Source organism: Bombus huntii, chromosome 8 (genome assembly GCF_024542735.1).
Source record: "Bombus huntii isolate Logan2020A chromosome 8, iyBomHunt1.1, whole genome shotgun sequence".
Lineage (NCBI taxonomy): Eukaryota > Metazoa > Arthropoda > Insecta > Hymenoptera > Apidae > Bombus > Bombus huntii.
In genome coordinates this window covers 13,725,641-13,745,949 of record NC_066245.1, presented here as the reverse complement: position 1 = coordinate 13,745,949, position 20,309 = coordinate 13,725,641, and the positions used below count along the sequence as shown (strand labels likewise).

Below are 20,309 nucleotides of genomic sequence, written 5' to 3'. Positions count from 1 at the left end.
ATGTTCACTTTTTTTTACTGCCCGTTTCCCTCCATGCCTGGTCGGTGGCCATTTTTCTCTGCTTGATAGAAATTCGGCAACGTTGTGTATACGATATACGCTTGCACGCACAAAGAGTATCGGAAAGCATTGATGTACATATATATACTTGGGTTTTGTTTACAATTAGTAGTACCTACATATCTAAGGATTGAATTGAAATATTTTAACTTGAAATCGCTGTGAGTTGATAACAACCGTTGACTGTTATCAGAATTTCTCTACTTTATGAAGCGAAAACATGACAATCTATTACTTGCGTAGTGACCTATTGTTTGCGTATTCAGACATAATGTTGCTTTCTTCTTTCTATTGTGCATCCTATACATTCTGAGCGATATTGCTATTGCTTACTATTGTTTTACTATGAAGAACGTTGAATTTTGAAACAATGATGAAGCTGCTGAAGAATTTATTTACGTTAATAAGTAGATGACTAATGAAATAGACATTGATTCAAAATATAAGTGTAAAACAAATGACAAGAAAATTTTCATTTGTTATACAAGTGTGTACCGAGTTTCCGACTGGTTTGTACCTGGACGATGTTTTTAAAAAAAAAATTCACTGTGTTATTACGTTGCGTAACGGGCCTTAACCCTCAAGCCTGAAGCGGTAGAGGCAGCGCAGGTCTGGCTCGCCGCCTCGCTGTTCGCCTCTCTGGTTTTCCCTTCACTCTGCGGTGCGGTGCCCCACTCATATTCCGAGACCCTCCGATTCTCAACTCTGCTGCTTGCCTCTCTTCGCTTCAACGGAGCGTCCAACGTGCGTCTCGACATGACGCGACGTTCCCTTCTGTCTATCTACTCTGTAGTTTCCCCTCCAGCTGTGAACCCTGGTCTTTCTATATAATTTTCCCATGCCTTCCCATGCTGCGCCCCTCCACATATGTATACATTCATATACACACGTAAGTAAGAATGTGTTGCACGCTGCATATAAAACACTCGCATATGTGTTTAACAAATTGCTTTTTTTGACCGTTTTAAATTTTTCTACAATTTCTGCGGTATTGTATTTTTACATTATATACCGTAGTATATATGCATATCGCAATCGCAATGTTATCTAAACTTCACTTTACAAACTGAGGCATACATATGAATAAAATAATAGTTTATCCCTGTGGTTCTTTATTGTGTCTTTCTCGAAGTAGCTAGTTTCGAGTGCTTGTTCTGTGATCAAATTAGAATACGGTGGTAAAATTCGTGGTCGATCTGATTGAAACGAGCTTTTGGATAGATAGTAAGTAGGTGCATACGAAGAACCGGTTTGTTTGTAGCATGTATATGATAAATCTATAAATCTCTTTCGGTTCGGGGTTTCCTCGTTATTATTGACTAAGACCTAAGACAACAAAGTAGGTTTTCAATTTCCAGAAATGACGCTACCATGTCGGTTACGGCGCAGCACGCGGTAAAGTGTCGTAGTATCACATAATACAATTTTATCATTAACTGTAGGTGTTTTTAGCACAGAATAACGAGTGGTTTTAGGTAATATGAGAATTATCGATAATATACATAATTCGTTTATATTATATTATCGATATTTGTAACGTATTTTCTAGCATTCTTGGATTAGATTTTTTTTCGTAATATCACATCCATTTATAATTTAAGATATTCCGGATATACTGTGTATTGAACGTAGGCTGGTAGATAAAACCTTAGCCTTGGACATAAATGGACTTGTATTTCTCATTTTTATTTTGATAGCGTATATACACACTTTTATCACCTTCAATTGTGTGTTTATCATCCGATTAATTGCTTCTCTGTCTCTGTAACTGTTTATGCTCGTTTTCGTTGCGCCCATATAAGATTTTAATTACACGCATTATACTTGTTTTTCAGTTGATATGCCTTCTTTTATCGAAGTCATCCTATTTTTCAACTACGTAATTAGTAACATATGTAGTTCGTTCAAATACTACCTTGATGGCGATATTTACGAAAATTAGTTTTTACATTTAGTTGCATAATCAGTTTTTACAAACTATATACTTATTACAATTATTATAATTATGATTATTAGTTATAAGCATTTGTGTTTGGTAAAATTGGTTCTAAGTTATTATTTATTAAACATAGTCCCTGCCTTTCGGCTTTGGACGACTTCCGGTTTACATACTTTCTTACTGGTTCTAAGTTCTATAAATAAAAGTTCTAAGTTAAAATAAATAAAAAATAGGAAGAACATGAAATTAAACTCAACTTGAACTCAAAGTGCGTATACGAGCAAGAGTACATAATATGTGTTTTCAAAGGAAGGGCGATAAAAGAAGCTCTCCCGACCTCGCAATTCGACCTCGTTTCACTACGCCGTTTCTCATCCTGTGGTGCGCTGTGCGGCCTCGTTCTCTCTCGTGTTTTTCTTGTTGTTGTTCTTGATGTTTCTTGCTCAAACAAAAGAAAAGAAAATTCTGCTAAACGACTTTTTCAATTTTCAAGGCATCATGGATTTTAAATTCTAAGTTTTAAGCTCTTAAAGCGATGGAAATGGAAACCATACAACAATCGAAACCTAACTTACTTTTAAGACACCTATTGTATTAGTGGTTTGTCTATACACTATGCTATTATAGCGTATACTACTTAGACAGTTTTAATTTTAATACCAGACAAACGATAGTGTAAATCAGTATGTTTAACGTTTAGACATACACATTAGTATAAAATCATAAAGCATTTAAAACCATGAAGTCAATGATATTGAGAAAAAAAAATGGCAAGATGATATAACAACGGTAGGCTCCACCGGTCCTATAACGAAAGTGGTTATAGCATGGTTATGGCAAAAGCATAACTTGGCTGCTACTATTTTTCACCATTGTTATGTTATATCTCACGAAATAATCACAGCTGTATATTTTCTGTTTACGTTGCTAGATTTTATCGCTTGTACTATCTAAAGTCTAAACAAGTGTTACGTTAAAATTCTTTTTTTGCATGATTTTAATCTAATAAAGGGAGATTTATGTATATTTAGCGAATAATGATTTATGAAACTTGAAATATTATGATATATATGACACAGAATTGTAATATTTAGTTTTAATTAACGGGTAATCAACACACATGGAAAACTAGGAAATGTTTATATATACAGGGTGGTTGGTAACTGGTGGTACAAGCGGAAAGGGAGTGATTCAACGCGAAAAAAGAAATCGAAAATATAGAATAAACATTTTTTTTAAAATTTTTTTTTAATTTTTCCATCGTGACGACGATCTACAGCGAGATCCGTTATAACGTACTGCACGCGTACCGAGCGAAAATTCAAAGTCGATTTTCTCGAAAACAAAGCCTCGAACGAAAAATTTTTATTTTATATTTTCGACTTCTTTTTTCGCGTTGAATCACCCCCTTTCCGCTTGTACCACCAGTTACCAACCACCCTGTATATTATTTTCCCGTTGCGAAGAGCCATATTATTAGATACATGACAATGTCGTGTATGCTGTTTGTATGCGCAGAGTAATATATGTTCTACACGTACCGTGTACTTAAACATTTCATACTATTTTACAAAAGAAAGCACTAATTAATAAGAATCATATACATTAGAAATTATTTGTAGTGAACATTTACTTTATTATTTGAACTATATCCTTTATTGTTTCAAATACTAGTTCCTTTGAATACTAACTGAACGCATTTTATTTGAATGCTAATACGCGTATTGTTAGTAGTTAGTTACTTCGAAACAATATTGCATATTTCTTTATAATATAAGCGATAATAACCAAGTCTTACTCTACATAATGAAATCTTATAATCTTCGTTTAATTTTGAGTTAATAGTTCGCGTTTTGAAAAGATGAAATTCTATGTTTGGTTGGTAGAGCAACGGAGAAAAACTGATCTGAATGAGAATGACAGTATGAATTCAGTGAATTTTCACGATCGCTGGTATATATAAGTAGTACTGGTTCCTGGTGCGTCATGGAACGATGGTCACGAAGTTGGCCAGAGTCAGAATATAGGAAGGAAGGTAGGTGGTAGTCGATGCGCATGTGCGCACTTATGTTCGGACTGTGTGTGCATCCGTGCGTGCGTCATATAGGCTTGTTGTTCGCCGTCACCGTGCCGTGCGCTATGTCTCTTTCTATTCTCTGGGGAGATAGAGCCCTAGCGACCAGCTGTCTCTGCAACTCTGCACTCTACAGTCTACTTTTATTTGTTCCCTGCTGCTTGTCCCTTCACCGCGTCTCTCTTTTTATCGTATCTCTTTTTACCACGAGTCGAGTCGAGCCGCGATCATTCACGCGTACAGAGACTCTCGTCCCACGTAATTCTACCACTTATTCAAAAGGTGCGCTCTTAGAAAACGTCCTATCTAGTATAGTATACCTATAATATTATAAATATGAAGAGATTTGCGCTTCTGTTCCGGTCGCTCATCAGCCTAGTATAACCACCATCCTTTGATGTTTAATTATATCTTGTTTACTTGTGCAGGATCACATCAATATCAAGCGCGATTCATAATTGGAGAAGTTGTCAAATCTCTTTAAAATACCGTAGCATTAAAATTCTAGCGTCATTGCTATCAAGAACTTCTTCCTGTTTAGTTTGCAAGAGAAAAAACAAAATCGAGAAAAATTCAAGTAGAAACGGAACTCATCGCGTCTAATAGGTTAGTGTTTGCTAACTAAATATACTCGCAATCAATTTAAGAATAAATTTTTCCAGTTTATGTAGATACTACCAGCTGAATGAATATTATTTTATTAATATTATTAATTTTTATAATTTAATATTATTTATATTAAATTATATTATTTATTATTAATATTAATAATATTTAACGTGTGTCTTATTATAAATTCGTGTAAATAATGCGTATTATTATAAATTGTTCATCAATTGTTTTCTAAAATAAACATTTATTATTTACTACGGTACGTAGCATAATGTGAATCGAGGTTGTGCTTCTTGTTCAAGTTGTGCACTAGGGATGTAATATGTATATAATAAGTAGGTTAATAACAAACTCATGAACTGACATAGAATCGATGTGACAGCGTCCTATTTTTTGACTCTCAGAACATAGTGATAAGCTTTACCAAACACCTGGAGCGTGTAATGCAATAAGCGATCTCTCGTAACGATATCAGCTGCCGCTCTTAATTTGAATGTAACTGAACGCACACTATATACTATATATACTCATAAAAATTCATTTTTGACAATAGTAATATAACATCTGCTTGGAATGACGAAACGAGGAATATGTATCTACATATTGAGTATTATATGTAATATAATCTTGTTATATTTGAGTTCGATACATTAAGAATTTGTTTATAGGTATATTGATTATCAATTTTCTGCTACCTAATTTGTTTTATTTCCCTTTATTTTATGAAAAAGTTAATAAAAATAATAAAAGAAATTTTTCTCTGGCAAATATCAATATTGTAGTTATACAGAGTATTTAAGTATCTACATAATATGTATGTGTATATATATATAAAACTTTTTAATACAACTTATTGCAACATATATATATATATATATATATAATATAGAATCCTTTATCAATATACATAAATACTACGTAATAATTTGCCAGAATTTATTGGAAACCGGAATAGGAAATATAGAACGTATCTTCTCGAGTTTATGAAACAGAAGAATGCAGCTGATTGAATATAGGTACGTACGACGCCGCGCACTCTCATTTTGTTCTGTAAATGGCTAATGCCATGCGTAATTTCTTCATAAACCGGTTGCAATGAGATAAAACAGGAGTAGAATAAGCTCTACATTATACCGGTGACTTGTAGAAGTTGCTCGTCATTATTAAAGATGCTTCGTCCGCGCTGCTTAATATCATTCTCAGTCTTTATAACCGTCTATGTATTTATATATGTATGTACAATGTACATACGTGTATCGTCAAGTAATTTGAAAGTTACTTATGCACGTACATGTATATATACCATCATAAGTCACTTTGATTAATTTCTAGCGAATTTCACAAGTGAGTTTTATTAAAGTGTATAAATTAATGGAAAATTGATGAATGATATGATCTTTTCGATGTCAATGAGATTTACTTATATAGACGTATCTAGTTTACGAAATTATTATGAATTTTCTATTAAAAAATTTGTTTTTCAAAAATATTTTTACATAATTAATTTATGTAAAGAGTATAGGCGTTACATTTCTTAAAAAATAAAACATTAAATATAAAAATGATATGATTTTTTCAGTAAGAGATTCCCATGAATTTCATTTTACAAGTATTTTTATATTAGAAATATATATAATGATGCTACTAATATATAGTACTTACCATTTAAAAAAAATATGCTTACCATAATATTTAGTCTTTCGAAACAAAATAATGTTTTCCTCTGATATTGTTTTCTTATCACCAAAAAAAGATAAAATTTAAAAGATGATTAAGCTAGGTTATTCATATAACGGTAGATCACCTGTGGTGGTTGGTTTTATTTGCGTTACTACTACTATGAGAGCTAGAAATAAAAATGTAACTACTCAAACAATCACGTAAAGTTTACTATGGGGTATACGCATAAAAACGGTGTTGTAAAAGATTAGGAGAATGTTATTACGTTTAAGTTATGTGGCGGCACTTGACAGCAAATATCACCACTCGACACTAACTAGTGTCGAACGACGGCAGCGCAGTGGTTAGCGCCTTAGGTTACGAACGGTACGGGACCCGGGTTGTTCGAATCCCGGCGACCGGAGTCCGATTTTTCTTCTACGCATCAAAAGTGGAAGAAAAACAGCAGCGACATTTACACCCGCAGCAGAACCTTATCTCAGCCGGCCTTCACACACAGCAACCAGCCCTTAGGCCCCATCACCGACCTTATTATACATCTCAGTTACATTACTATCGCATACCTACAATCAGTAAAATCTTTTCGATTAGTTTTTTTTTTTTAAATGACCAGGATGAAAAGGTGAAACTGTGGAAAGTTGAATGGAAACTGATGTGTGCAAGCGTGTATTGAGCAGGCAGAGCTCAAATGTTGTCCGAAACATGGCTGTCCGTCCCGTTGTTCGAAGCTATATTGTAGGAGTATCTACAATCTGAAAACTCCTGACAGATGTTACAGCATGTTACATGGTACGCAAATTGTACAACGATGCAATAATATCTTGATTTTTTATTTACAAACATTTACGAAAGGACAAAGGTTCGTGCACGAAAATTTCATTGTTTCCAAAAGCTTTTTCTTTTGTAATTTACACAGATATTATATTCTATTCTTATACTCGATTTCATGTGTTAGTGGAAAGGAGGTCAAGGTTAAAAAAGAGAGTACAATTTTGTTATCTAATTTTATAAACAAGCAATTCTATTTAAATAATGGATAAAGTAATAGAACATATTTAATCTCCTTTTTTTGTATATTCTCTTATTTATTTGTGATGTCATTTTTTCACATACCTTTTCTAAGGTAATTTAAATTTCAAGGGAAATTTCACATTATTAATTTCAAGTGAAGTTAGTAAGTTTAGAAGCTAAGTAAGCATATAAGAACAAGCAAAGTTCATTATTTCTCTATTCGATAATTAACATTTATATTTACAATCGCACATTATATCATAGTTATGATGGCATTTCAATGTTATTTTAAAAATATTATTCTTACCAATAGATTAATTGACATTAATAGACATTAATGATGTTTCAGAAATCTTTCCTATGTAGTTCAATTATAAATAGTTTTGTATGGATATTCGCTCTTGATAAACGAACGTACAGCAGATGTTTTTCAGTATTATGTATCTTATATTTACAGAGCTGGATAAGCGCAGAAGGATCGGTAAGGAAGGGTGAAAGTAGAAATGAGGAGGGGCAGGTTTGTAGGAGTAGGAGGGGCGCTCCAGTTACTTGGTTCTACCTTCTACCCACGCTCCTGACCCACAAGAAATCGAGTGGAGGCACCACTTCCTGTCATATTCATGTCATTTAGCAGCCTCTGTCGATTGCTTGATAGTGCTTATTTCCTATTTCTCTTTTTTTATCACACGTCAGCTATAATTCTTCGATGAAGTTAACTGCGAAGCTTATAACCATCAATAGGAAACAAGATAAATATTCTGCACTAATGCAAAGTAAGGGAAACAAATATATATACGACTTTTTAATTTACAGTATAAATTTTATAAGATACTTGCTATCATATTTTCAGATTATTATTACATACATATCATACATTTTTATAATTTCCCAAATTTTTTATTTTGAGTAAATATAAGAATAGAAAATATAAGGATAGGACAATGCTTTATTGAAGACAAATGGACTGTAAAAATACAAAGAAATTAGTCTTGCTTTTTATTTTAACTTCTGTAAATGTGTTTTGTCCAAGTTGAAAAAAATTTTATGTAAACGATGAAAGTTGTATATTCTAGTAAAATTCAGAGCTATAATTCGTTAAAAGGTAATTAATGGAATGGAAACTATACTAACTTTAACTATACTAATTCAACTATGTTAAAAGGTAATAAAAAAATATAAGAATAATTTATCAACGAACCCTATTTACAACTTTCCATTTGCACGCAACAGAATGTCCCGTAATCGTTTTGAATTGCTGTTAGCAAACTTGCATTTTGCAAATAACGAAACCGTAGAACAGAAAAGCAGAGGGAAAGTTTTACCACTTATAAACATATTGATAGACAATTACCAAAAAAATTTTTCACCAGACGAAGATATTGTAATCGACGAGACAATGGTTTCTTGGAGGGGACGACTAACTTTTCGGCAATACATACTGACGAAATCACATAAGTATGGTATAAAACTATTCAAACTGTGTTCCACCGAAGGTTACACATGGTTTGCAAAAGTATATTCCGGACGAGATATCACTGGAAGTAAGCAAGTTGGCACAGCTGAAAACGTCTGCATTGAATTTGCAGATAAATTGGTAAATGAAGGACGAACTTAGTTCGTCGACAACTTTTATACAAGCTATCAGTTAGCAGTCAAATTTTTAAATTTTAGGACGCATGTCGTTGGAACTGTACGGTACAACAAAAGAACAATTTCATAATGTCGTACCAGTTGAAGAGAGGTAAAATGATAACACGAGAAGATAAGAACGGTATTGTGATGCTCAAACGGAGAGATGTTCGAGATGTTAGAATATTATCAACAAAACATGCACCCATTATGATTTCAAGCTCGAATTCTTCATATCGCAGACGTCCTCCGAAACAGAAACCTTTGGTGGTAATTGTATACAATAATGGAAAAACTAGTATCGACAGAAGTAACCAGATGGTCTCTTATGTCACTACGATACGGAAAAGCATCAAGTGGTATCGGAAATTAGCACTACATTTACTCTTAGGAACAACTATGGTAAATGCTCATATTGTGTACCAAACAACCACAAACAGAAAAATACGGGAAAATTTCGGGAAATTCTCGTCTCCGAATGGTCCGATGTGTCCTCAGAAAATACTGTGCTCGACAACCATCGGAAGAAAACGAAGAAGCTGTCCCACCATTTGGAGATTCGTAAGAATCAGCAAGGCAAGCTTGTAAGAAGGATGTGCGCCCTATGTTACGAGAAGATGAGGCAAACTTTCACATGCCAAGAAGTGAGAAAAAATGTAAAAAAAAACTACAACATATTGTTCGAAGTGTCCGAAATCATCCCAAATGCGTTTGGAATATTTTAACAAATACCATGCGACATAACATAATGTAATATTTTATCCAGAATATAAATTAATAAAAAGTATGGTATAATGTGTTTTTAATTCTTTTATTTTGTATATCCTATATATAATATCCTATATTTAATTAACTCGAACAAGAAGAGCGTCACTTATATTTGGGCAACGGGCCCCCACGGAAGCATACCCGTCTCCCAGATATGGGTGACGTGGCGACCAACGTGTTACGATTATTGCGGATCTGAGTAAATATGTTTAAACAGTTGGTAGCCATCTTGATCGAAGGATGGATTATAGTATATGGTAGGATCACGGGACGTAATAAAACGCTTGTTTAAGAATCCTAATTTATTCTGATTATGTAATTTTCTTTTATTCTGTATGCAGGATTAAAAAGATTAATTTCATTTTATTATTACTAAATTGCAGATTTCCATGCATTTAATGGGAAATTTAAAGATGTTCGAATGTATGTACATAAATACATATAATATGTAAGAGTACATAAAATATCTGACATGTACCACTTATAATAATATTCAGTACATGAAACGAATCCATATTTAAGTTGTATTTCTGTAATCTTATTTACAAAAATCTGAAGTTCTAAATATCCGCAGCTGATTCATTTAGTTTGCTAAGAAAAGAGAAAAGAAAATGAATCAGGATCTCGTATCATTTATCTATGAAATATCGAAGTACACACAGATGTGTGTATCATTGTAGTATATAACGGTACAGAAATCACACGTCGTTTCAGAGAACCTGTAATTTTGCAAGATTCTGCCGTAGGAGATTTACAAAAATTACGTATCCAGTTTACTTGTATTTTCTAGATGCTATAGGTTTTTCGGTGATTAGTATTTAGGAAACGATGGTATTTTTCGTGGAGCACAGGGCACAGCCGGTGCTGGTAGAGAAAGTTCGAACGAGTGCTCATGCGGGCGTGTCCTGTGTGCCTGTGTGTTCGACTCCAACCCGACAGATGTTTTTTGGAGGGTGGAGGCACCGTGCTTGGCCACCGCTGCCGTTCCGCTCGGCGCTACTGCCATCATCGCTACTATGGTCTTTTTCGAAAGGTTTCCCTTGTTGCCAGATCTCAGGTCCTTTCCTTTGTTCGTGGCACGATCAAAGACACTGCTCTCTCACAGATCCCTCGGAAATAAAACTTGTTAAACCGTTTTTGTTTTCTTCTTCTTTCCAATTCCAACCATAATCGTTACTGTGATTTTCGATTATTTCTCTCTTTCTGTGCCTCAAGACAATGCATCGTGGAGAAATTATTTTTCTGTTTTACTGTGCTTTAAAAATTACCTGATACCGATATCTGAACTAATACCTTTATCTTTTTTATATGAAACCAGTATTCAGTTAAGATTTGTTTATTCAACTAATCGTAAGAATTTAAAGTAGTGTGTAAATAATGTTAAAAATAGAGTAGAAAATGACACTATTTGCAAAATGAAAACTTGGAAACTCACAATTTACTATATTCTGTATTTTCTATATTCTCCATGTTTAACATACGTGTGTTGGTTTCAAAGAAGCCAATGTATTATGTGTCAGTTTTCAAGAGAAGTTTTTGTCATAACTTTCATAAGTCATACCTTATTTATGCAGATAAAATTTCAGAGACTCGTATCTAATGTCACTCGCAAGTCAATATGCTCACTTTCTTGTTTCATATGTGTGTATAAAGGAGCGAACGGAACAACTATCAATCACGATTTTATACATATATCACTGCTATTATAAGGAAAATGGTGAAATGTTTGCAAAAAAGATATTTAACTTTACGTAGATACAAGAGAACGACTTAAAATTGCACGCTACAGTGCTACACTGTTGACTGATTTTATCAAAAGGAAACATTTCGAGGGAATAACAAGGATGAAAAAATGTCGTTTGGAAATTATAGCAGATACAAGATTATTTGAATTCAAATGATCCAATAATATTCTGCTAAAAGATGGATACGATGCTATTATACTCGTATGTACATATTTACATCTGTTATAAGTCAGCATATATGTATGTATGCATATATGTATATATATGTATGTATAAATAAATGTATGTATGTATGTACAGGGTGGTAGGTAACTGGTGGTACAAGCGGAAAGGGGGTGATTCTACGCGAAAAAAGAAGTCGAAAATATAAAATAAAAATTTTTATATATATATATATATATATATATGCATTTGAAAAAGTGAGAAGAAAGTTTGCTTTGCCTCCAAATGTATGTGGAAAATGGAAATGTCAAATATTCCAAATATAACCTCTTCCCCATTAATCAATACATACATACTTACGTATGTATATGCAGGATATTTTATTTTGAGATCGAGAAGAGATGTTAGAGGATAGAAACTCGTGTCAAGTTATCTTTCGGAATTAATTCAATTCTTGGTAGGTTATGCAGGTGATTAGCAGTTGAATCATTGGATGAATAAGCTGTGTATGTATGTATTATATATAGTGGAGTGAGGGAGAAGAGAAAGGAAAGAGAAGAAGGGAGGAACACAGGTAATTGGGAATGCAAACGTTGCGAGGAACCGATACGATGACGCAACGACATAAATCAGGAAATTGATATTTTTCCGTCTGTCGTAGTTGGTCCTTTTCCTTTAGCATTTCTGCTGTTTCCACTTGGACAGACTCGAAAAAACACTACGATTCGACAGGTGTGTTCTGACTTCCGATAGCATCGACGGAAGTAAGATTTTTCTTCTGCTTACCGCTTCAAAATCACTTCATTATTATTACAAGTACTTTGATTATCAGAGCGTTTTGATTACATTCAATACTTCTTTAGCTATTTCTTCTAATGTTATAGATTATAGAGATAATTTGACCTATCTTTCGTTATAATTTCGCTAAATTATGCTAAAAGTTAATATTTGCTTGCGTTTGCAAGTAATCTCTTTTTCAATAATATCCGTTTGCTTGAACGAAACTTGCACGATTTTAACATTGGGAAAGAGGGTAGTAAATAGTTGTATGAAAAAATGAGTGATATTTATTAGTCATAATTTAAACTTAGAACCGTGTGTACATTTCGTGTATATTCTTGCATTAGTTTCAAATGTTACCAATGTAATTATGATAAATCAATGAAAGCTTTCTGTGTTAGGTGTTGCATTATCTTAATGAGTCAATGTAGTATATCGTATAACGTAATTCTTCTATTTCAACTGAGCATCGTTAAATTATATTTCGTTGCAACACAACGTCGCAATTGATCGGAATAGAGAATCTGAAACTCATATAGTAACTCTATGCGACATAGCGTGAAGCGAAAGATTTTTCGCGTGATTTCCTGTAAACATTTTCACGACAATTAGACCAGTCGGGTGAGCTCGACCATCGCGTCGAACGAGCGATGGTGATGGCGATGGCGATCCATACATACCGTTACCGTTAGTTAAATAATCCCCGTCGACCCGTTTATTGTTATTCTTTGTATATGTTGTTTCCAACTCTAACAATCGACCACATCGGCAACATTCAATGTCGCCTTTTCCTCGTCGAAAGGAACCAACTTGGATCTCCTTTCGCAATGCTATGCCGGAATTGTTACAAATTACAACTTACAACAGTTACTAAAGAATAAGAGCGTGAGAAACGCGAGACCGTACACCGAGCGTCAATGAAATCCATGTTCTCTCTATTCTTTATACATACATAATATAATATCCTCTGCCTTTATATAATGCTTGAGCAAAATTCTATTTTCTCAATTGCACTTGCGATTGTTCTATCTTCTATTTTATAGCTTTGGAATTTTTGCTTGTTTGATTCCTTTGAAAATCACTAATCACTGATCACGTTTGAGTATCATCATATTGTATAAAATACAATGATATGGTAGTTATGTCCAGTATTAAGGATAAATATGCTTGTACGCGTAAATAAAATTTATTTATTTATCAAATAAAATAGAAATCATTCTTTCGATGCATTCTAGGAGAAATTCCATGACACAATGTTATATAGACGCAAATACCGATGATATAAAGTTATATGATAGCAGCTGGACGCGGCCAAAATTCAAGTAACGAATTACGAGTAGCAGGTTCCTTCTTATAATTAGTTTCGGGCAAGAAGATGTCGCTTTATTCGTACAAGAATAAACTGACTGTGGATCGATTTTGCAGTAACGTAGGTTACATACAATAAAATAGACAGGTGACGCAAATAAGAGACAAGAAGGGTTCGTAATAGGTCATGGGCTTACGTGGGGTGTAAATGGCGAATTATTAATAATAAAAATCAATTCGTTCGAACGACGCGATAACTCATTTCAGCTTTAGTCAATCTTGAAGACTTGCGCGATCGAATTGTTGAAACGATCATTGTAATAGGCGATAAATGAATATTTTCTTTTATCCAGATTCCTTTCTTTCTGCTTTATACTTTATCATCTTGCGCGATGTTATTCGTCATTAACGACTACCATGTCACGTAACGTCGTACATTACTACTCTCGGTTTGATTGAATTTCTTGTTAACTAATCTGCACGAAAAAGGATAATTTGAAATCTTGTGCCAAGTGCTTTTCTATATATTATATGTACATACATATATTGTATATCCGAGAAAAATGCATTTACACAAAGCTAAAATTTCTCCAATTCGTTTCCGTTTTTGAGATCACAACCGCATAATTCTCGATCTATTTTTACAATGACGTTTTATGTTCATCCGCAAAAACAAATATTTCACTGCGAGATTTTCTGCAAATTTTTTGGATAGAACCTGTTTTCAAAGACGTACAATTACATTTGACCAAACAGTATAAAACACAAACAGCGATGGCTGGTGTATATCTATATTACTCGTAGTTAATGAAATTCTTCTTCTTCTTGAATATCGGAAAACAGTAAGGAGTGACGTGGATATGTAGGTAAACGAATAGTAGTTATTTGTGAGAAATAATGGGATGCTTATTACCACCATCAAAAAGAAATGCGACAGGGAAATTAAATACACGTACGCATGTGCGATATCAATTGAGGGATCGTTATACCTTTGTTATACATATGTATACATTGAAGTTGATTTCGAATGACGAAACCAAGTCAAGGTTGAAACAATAATCGTTTCTTCTAGTAACCGTTGATCGTTACATGAAACTTTATACATATTTGATTTGAGTAGGGCAGATTAATAAATGGTAGAGTAGATCTCGGAGTGAGACTGCGAAATGTTCAGACAAAGGCCGCTTATTGTCACCGTTATCCATCCTGATACCGGGACTTAGTTTCCTCGGATGTTTCTGTTTGGTGACCCGCAGAGATTCGACTTTTTATTCACGCGTTTTCTTTAAGAAAAATCTATCGATTCTCTGTGACCTTCCTTTATTCGGATACGTTCCAGGAAATTTTACGAGAACAGAAATTGATTTTCCCTCTTCGTCCGGTCGTGCTGGAAAGGTATTTTTCAAGTACCGTTTCCTATCTTCCAAATATTCTCTGTCTCTGTCTTTGTCTCTCTGAGGCAATGGTTTCTCGAATAAGTTGTATTTTGACTGGAACAAACGTCCCTTCGCTTGGTAAACCACCGACGAAATTGTAATGACTCCCCCAAAAAAGGGACAAGAATATCGCATGCGGCAGAAAAAAGTCGATTTGATCTCAGAAATCGATAACAAGTAATATCTGCTCAATTATTTTAACCACATTTTAACAATATTTCCATGTCTGAAGAATCGAAGAATTTTTGATTACGCATTCCAATAATCGACAACTTAGAAGTCCATCTTTGGACAATCAGTATCCGAATAATTATGATCAGTATACTACCGTAAACCCAGAATTCGATGAAAACGCAGCTTAATAGAATCGCATCGAAAACGGTTGGACTTTACCAAGATGTTGTACAATGGTTCAAGAGTTAAATAAAGTGCCGGCCAAGGAGGCAGAACATTTGAAGCGTGATTTTATAAATTGTAAATTATAAGTGTTCAATTGAAATTATAAATACGTAGGGTTTGTACTTAAAAAAACACAGTTGCGTTTGAAATCTTTAAAAAGCCTCCATTTTGAAGATTTGAGATGCATTCTTTACTTTTTCCTAACGAAATTTTGTTTATCTTCTACCGCTTTAACTTTAATTTGATGTTATGGTTTGTACCAGATGCGTTGTACACTCTGTATATTGTGTATAATACATACATACTTGCACATATATATTATTGTACATATTATATATATATATATATATATATATATATATATATATATATATATATATAGATTGTTTGCACGCGACAAAGCGACTGTAAGCTAAATAAATCCGCTTGTAGCATGTTCTTATTCTGCTTCTGAAGATAAAAACAAACGAAATTCTCTGGTGACGTCAATGAATCGTTATAATTTTACGAGTTTACGAGAAAGTTTGCTGGAAATTCTTTGAAACTGGCTGTCGATTTGGGTCAGTTCTAGAAGTCTGTATGGTTGTTCTGTATCCTTTCTTTTCGTTTTCCTCTTTTTCTCTTTTCTCCTTTCTCTTTTTTTGTGCTTTTAGTATAGCGTCTTTAATTGCACACGATACGTTGTGTTGTTTCGTATTTTATTCAAATCTTTCCAACGTATTTCTCCGCACAGGGAAAGTTACATGTTTGGCAATAGTCACGTGTTAAATGTATATTTATCATAAAACATAAATCGATGTGAGATTATTCTCTTTATGTTTACTCTATTTCTAATCTAAGGAAATACTGAAATTGAAATATTTTTCTTTTCTTTTCTTCTAGCTAGGCTGACTTTAGTCTAGGCTTCTGATACGATAAGTTTCAGTAAAAAGTTTATCGAAACAACGAGAATCATTATTTTATGCTTCGTTTTTCACTTTTATCTTGTTGATGGCGTTATTCGCGTTCGAAGTTTTTTACGTGACAAGTGATTTTCTATCGAGTAGCTTCTCTCTCTCTCTCTCTCTACATTTTACTTTTACGTATGTATGTACGTAATAAGTTGTCCGATAACTTTTAAATTTTAAGCGCGAATCTTGTCAAAAATTATTCTCTTGGAAAGAAATAACTAAATAGCTGATATAATTGAAGTAATGCTGCGGCAATTTCGTTTCCTGTTTTGGAGATTCTTGTTTTTCATTCGTAAATCACATCCATTTGTATTGTTAAATCGAGTAATAAGTTCATCTATAATTCTTGACTATAATTTACATTACTACTTAATTTATACGAACACAAGTCAAGTTATTCGAATTAGGTACTTGACTAGTCGAAACGAGGCTGTACCGTATTTCTCTATTGTAAAATGTAGGTATTACGCCTGCGAGTTCGAAATCTCTTCGTCGAAATCATTAACTGAACTTGCCAAGTTGACGATTCAAAGACTGCGGAAAAGTAACGAAGACGACTGTTTCGACCGTTCGCGGAGAGACGCGATCTCGAAGAAGCGCGTCAACGGGAGTCGTAAATTCCCGTTACGATTCGAATAATTGACGCCACAAATAGATCGATCCCCTATTTCGATTAGGATAATAGGGGTGGCTGAGTGAGTATAACGCTGATTTTAACAGGTTATGATATATATATTTCCAACAATTAAATAACTTCGATATTGGATACAATTGTGTGTATGTTGACTGCCAAACTACGAGTAAGTACGGCCTGAGACTCTTTTCGTGTTGGTGATGATGTGACTTCTGCCGATTGACTGTCTTCGATTTGGCGACTGTGATGACTGACTTTTTACTCACTCAGACTGTTACTCGATTGTTACTCGATCTGTTACTCGGTTTGTTACTCCATTTGTTACTGACTGTTACTGTGGAACAAGTCTAGAGATGTGGTGACTGTTCTGTAGTTGTAGCTCAAGTGCAAAGAACAAGTGAAGTTCGTTCTCGTGTTATTACGGAGGAAAGCTCGGGGTCGGTGTGTTGTATGAAGAAAGCGGATTCGTTGGTCACACTTTTCATTAGGAAAGTGAGGGTAACGATCCACGATGCCCATTGGTTATGACCAACGTTAATGAATGAGAATAAGTGGATGAAGCCTTCTACCAACATTGTTCACGCGAAAACCCGCTTTTACCGTTAGGTCACTACCCGCTTTTTCCATAATTTGTAAGAGCGCACAATAAACCTAAGGACTGTTCTAAGGACCATTCAAAAACCGACAATACGATGCGTAAGGCCTTTGGCAGCCAGACGAGGGATGGCGTGCGATTTGTCTCACGCGACGTAACAACGACTGAAACTACAAGAGATCGTAATTGTCGAGGTTCGTAGTTTCGAACTCGGATCGAGCATCAAAATGGTCGCCAATATTGTTTCTATCGTAGGTTGCAATGGAGAAACGAAACGAATCAAAACGAACAACTTTCCAAGAGCAGTAGACAGCTCCGGGCAATTTATTCGACATTATTTTGATTTAAGTAAATATACAGCAGCGTGGCGGTTCGGCTCGAGAGAAAGTCTCGAGATGAGACCTACTCTGTGCAATGTATTAACATTAACCATAACCATTAACCTAGTCTCCCTCGGGAACGCTCGAACGGGAGGTTTCTGTTCATTAACACCGATGCTCTCCCACAAACTTCCTTCCCTACAGACGCAGAAATTGGAAAACTGTTTTGTTTTCTGTTTTGTTATTGGTCATCTTGTAATCTCAGTTTTAAATAATTTCAATACATTTTACTTATTTGATTCGTTTCCTTCGAACAAATTAACACTTTAAACGAATTCGTTGAAATATTCTTCCCTGAATCTTATTTTATTTTATTCCGATACAGAGTGGTTGGTAACTGGTGGTACAAGCGGAAAGGGGGTGATTCTACGCGAAAAAAGAAGTCGAAAATAAACATTTTTTTAATTTTTCTTTTTTTTTAATTTTTCTATCGAGATCTACAATGAGATCCATTATAACGAAAATTCAAAGTCGATTTTCTCGAAAACAAAGCCTCAAACGAAAAATTTTTGTTCTATATCTTCGACCACTGTACCACCAGTTACCAACTACCCTGTATATGAATTGTAGATGATAATTATTATTGTTGGTGTTTACTACAGTGTAACGATCTAGTAATGTCCTACGTCCTACGTGATCAGTGCCACGTCGAAATACTAAAATTTCCTTGATTGTATTTTGCTGTTTACTTTTGGTACTGTTTTTCTATCACTATTCTGATTACAAATTGGTGGTCCATTTTTAAACATGTCTACTTAAAAGAAAAAGGTATGTTATGTATCACAAAATTACACGTGAAAATTATTTGATTAATAGATCACATAAATAAATATGAATAAAAGTTCATTCCAAATTTCAATATACAATAAAGTTTGCTTTTTTATTTTTCGAATAGCAGGCGAAAATAATAATAGTGACGAGTCATAAACTAGGTATTGTCACCATCACACAATGTATAATTAACATACACGCGTTTGCAATAATGGTTCTTCATCAGCTCTTAATCAGCTCTTAATCAAACACTGAATTATATATATGCAAAATTTTGTTTTAGAATTGTAGTCCTTGAATTTTTGTTAATACGGATCTACTTCTCTTGTTTTTTTATGTCAATTCTGTGCAAATAATCCATACAGATTATACGCGCGTCGTATTGTTATAATTTACGATGAATATTCATATTCTGAGAATATAATTGCATTCTCATGGTGTTAATCTTTGGTCATGTTTATACTTTATGTATACGTAATACTATTCGGCCCCAATATACGTACTACATACATAATATGCATTCTCGTTCAATTTTTCACTCATTGTCAAAGGAAGAATGTACAAGACACATTTGATAAGACACGTTCGTAGCCCGAATACATTTTGGTTTTCTTTATAAATTTCCGACAGCCGATGTAAAAGTAACTTTTAAAAACGGAGCTGTGATATTTTTATCATCTCCATTATTTTTCATCTCTGTTGAATTTACCTTTTAGCGCAATTTTCCAATTGAAAACAAAATACACTACAAATTATTTTCCAATCGTAATAAAATAAAAACGAAAGGTAAAAGTAAAGTTATATGTAGTTACATTCGTAAGGATTACTGATAAACAACAGAATTAACTAATTCGTTTAATTATATGTTGCTGTATATAATATTATACATATGTAATATTTAATCGATAAATTGTATATGTAATTATTCTCGCGAAGCAACGTGATACAGTATCATCTGTAAGCTACAGTAGCGAAGCGCTATCAACAGAATAAAATAATATTTCAATAATGTGAATAAATGAAGAACTAAGAAAAAGAATCGTATTAACGTTACAAGAAACGCCTTCTCGACGAGTACCATACATATTTTCCGTGATCGAAATAAAAATTTCATTACACGACCATCATGTCACACGTAAATATTGTTCAACAGAGACGAAACAATAAGCTTTTACTTTTTACATAAGCGTCATTCATTCGTGTTTCTGTTTTCCGAATACAGGAGACGCTGCTCGTTAATCTCGGTCAATGCTTTGAGCTGTTTCTGATTACGTACTTTGTCGCTTTGTTCTTTTCGCTTCTTCTACCTTCTATCGTTTAAATTATAAACCTGTGTATAAGTATAAGAAGAGAATCTTCGAATTTTAGTGGCAGTA

General features: G+C 34.0%; 2 protein-coding genes across 24 annotated transcripts in view; both read left to right on the top strand.

Annotated features, from left to right (window-relative positions):
• Positions 1-20,309, top strand: part of LOC126868615 (inositol-pentakisphosphate 2-kinase) — a 79,857-nt gene that overhangs the window by 5,686 nt on the left and 53,862 nt on the right. The gene's annotated exons all lie outside the window — the stretch shown is intronic.
• On the top strand, positions 913-9,804 carry LOC126868618 (piggyBac transposable element-derived protein 4-like). 11 transcript variants are annotated; one of them, XR_007690663.1, is made up of 6 exons: positions 4,044-4,679; positions 6,979-7,224; positions 7,834-8,149; positions 8,227-8,538; positions 8,747-8,917; positions 9,048-9,804. XR_007690663.1 is itself a non-coding variant. In XM_050624303.1 (6 exons), the coding sequence occupies exons 4-6, from the start codon at positions 8,083-8,085 to the stop codon at positions 9,591-9,593; spliced, it is 837 nt and encodes a 278-aa protein (XP_050480260.1). In that variant the 5' UTR covers positions 4,044-4,355; positions 4,502-4,679; positions 6,979-7,224; positions 7,834-8,082; the 3' UTR covers positions 9,594-9,804. The 11 variants fall into 11 exon arrangements, 10 of the variants coding, with proteins under 10 accessions (XP_050480265.1, XP_050480264.1, XP_050480260.1 ...); XM_050624303.1 differs by lacking the exon at positions 8,227-8,538 and having other exon boundaries at positions 4,044-4,355; positions 4,502-4,679; positions 8,747-8,970; XM_050624311.1 differs by lacking the exon at positions 8,227-8,538 and having other exon boundaries at positions 8,747-8,970; positions 9,048-9,275; positions 9,397-9,804.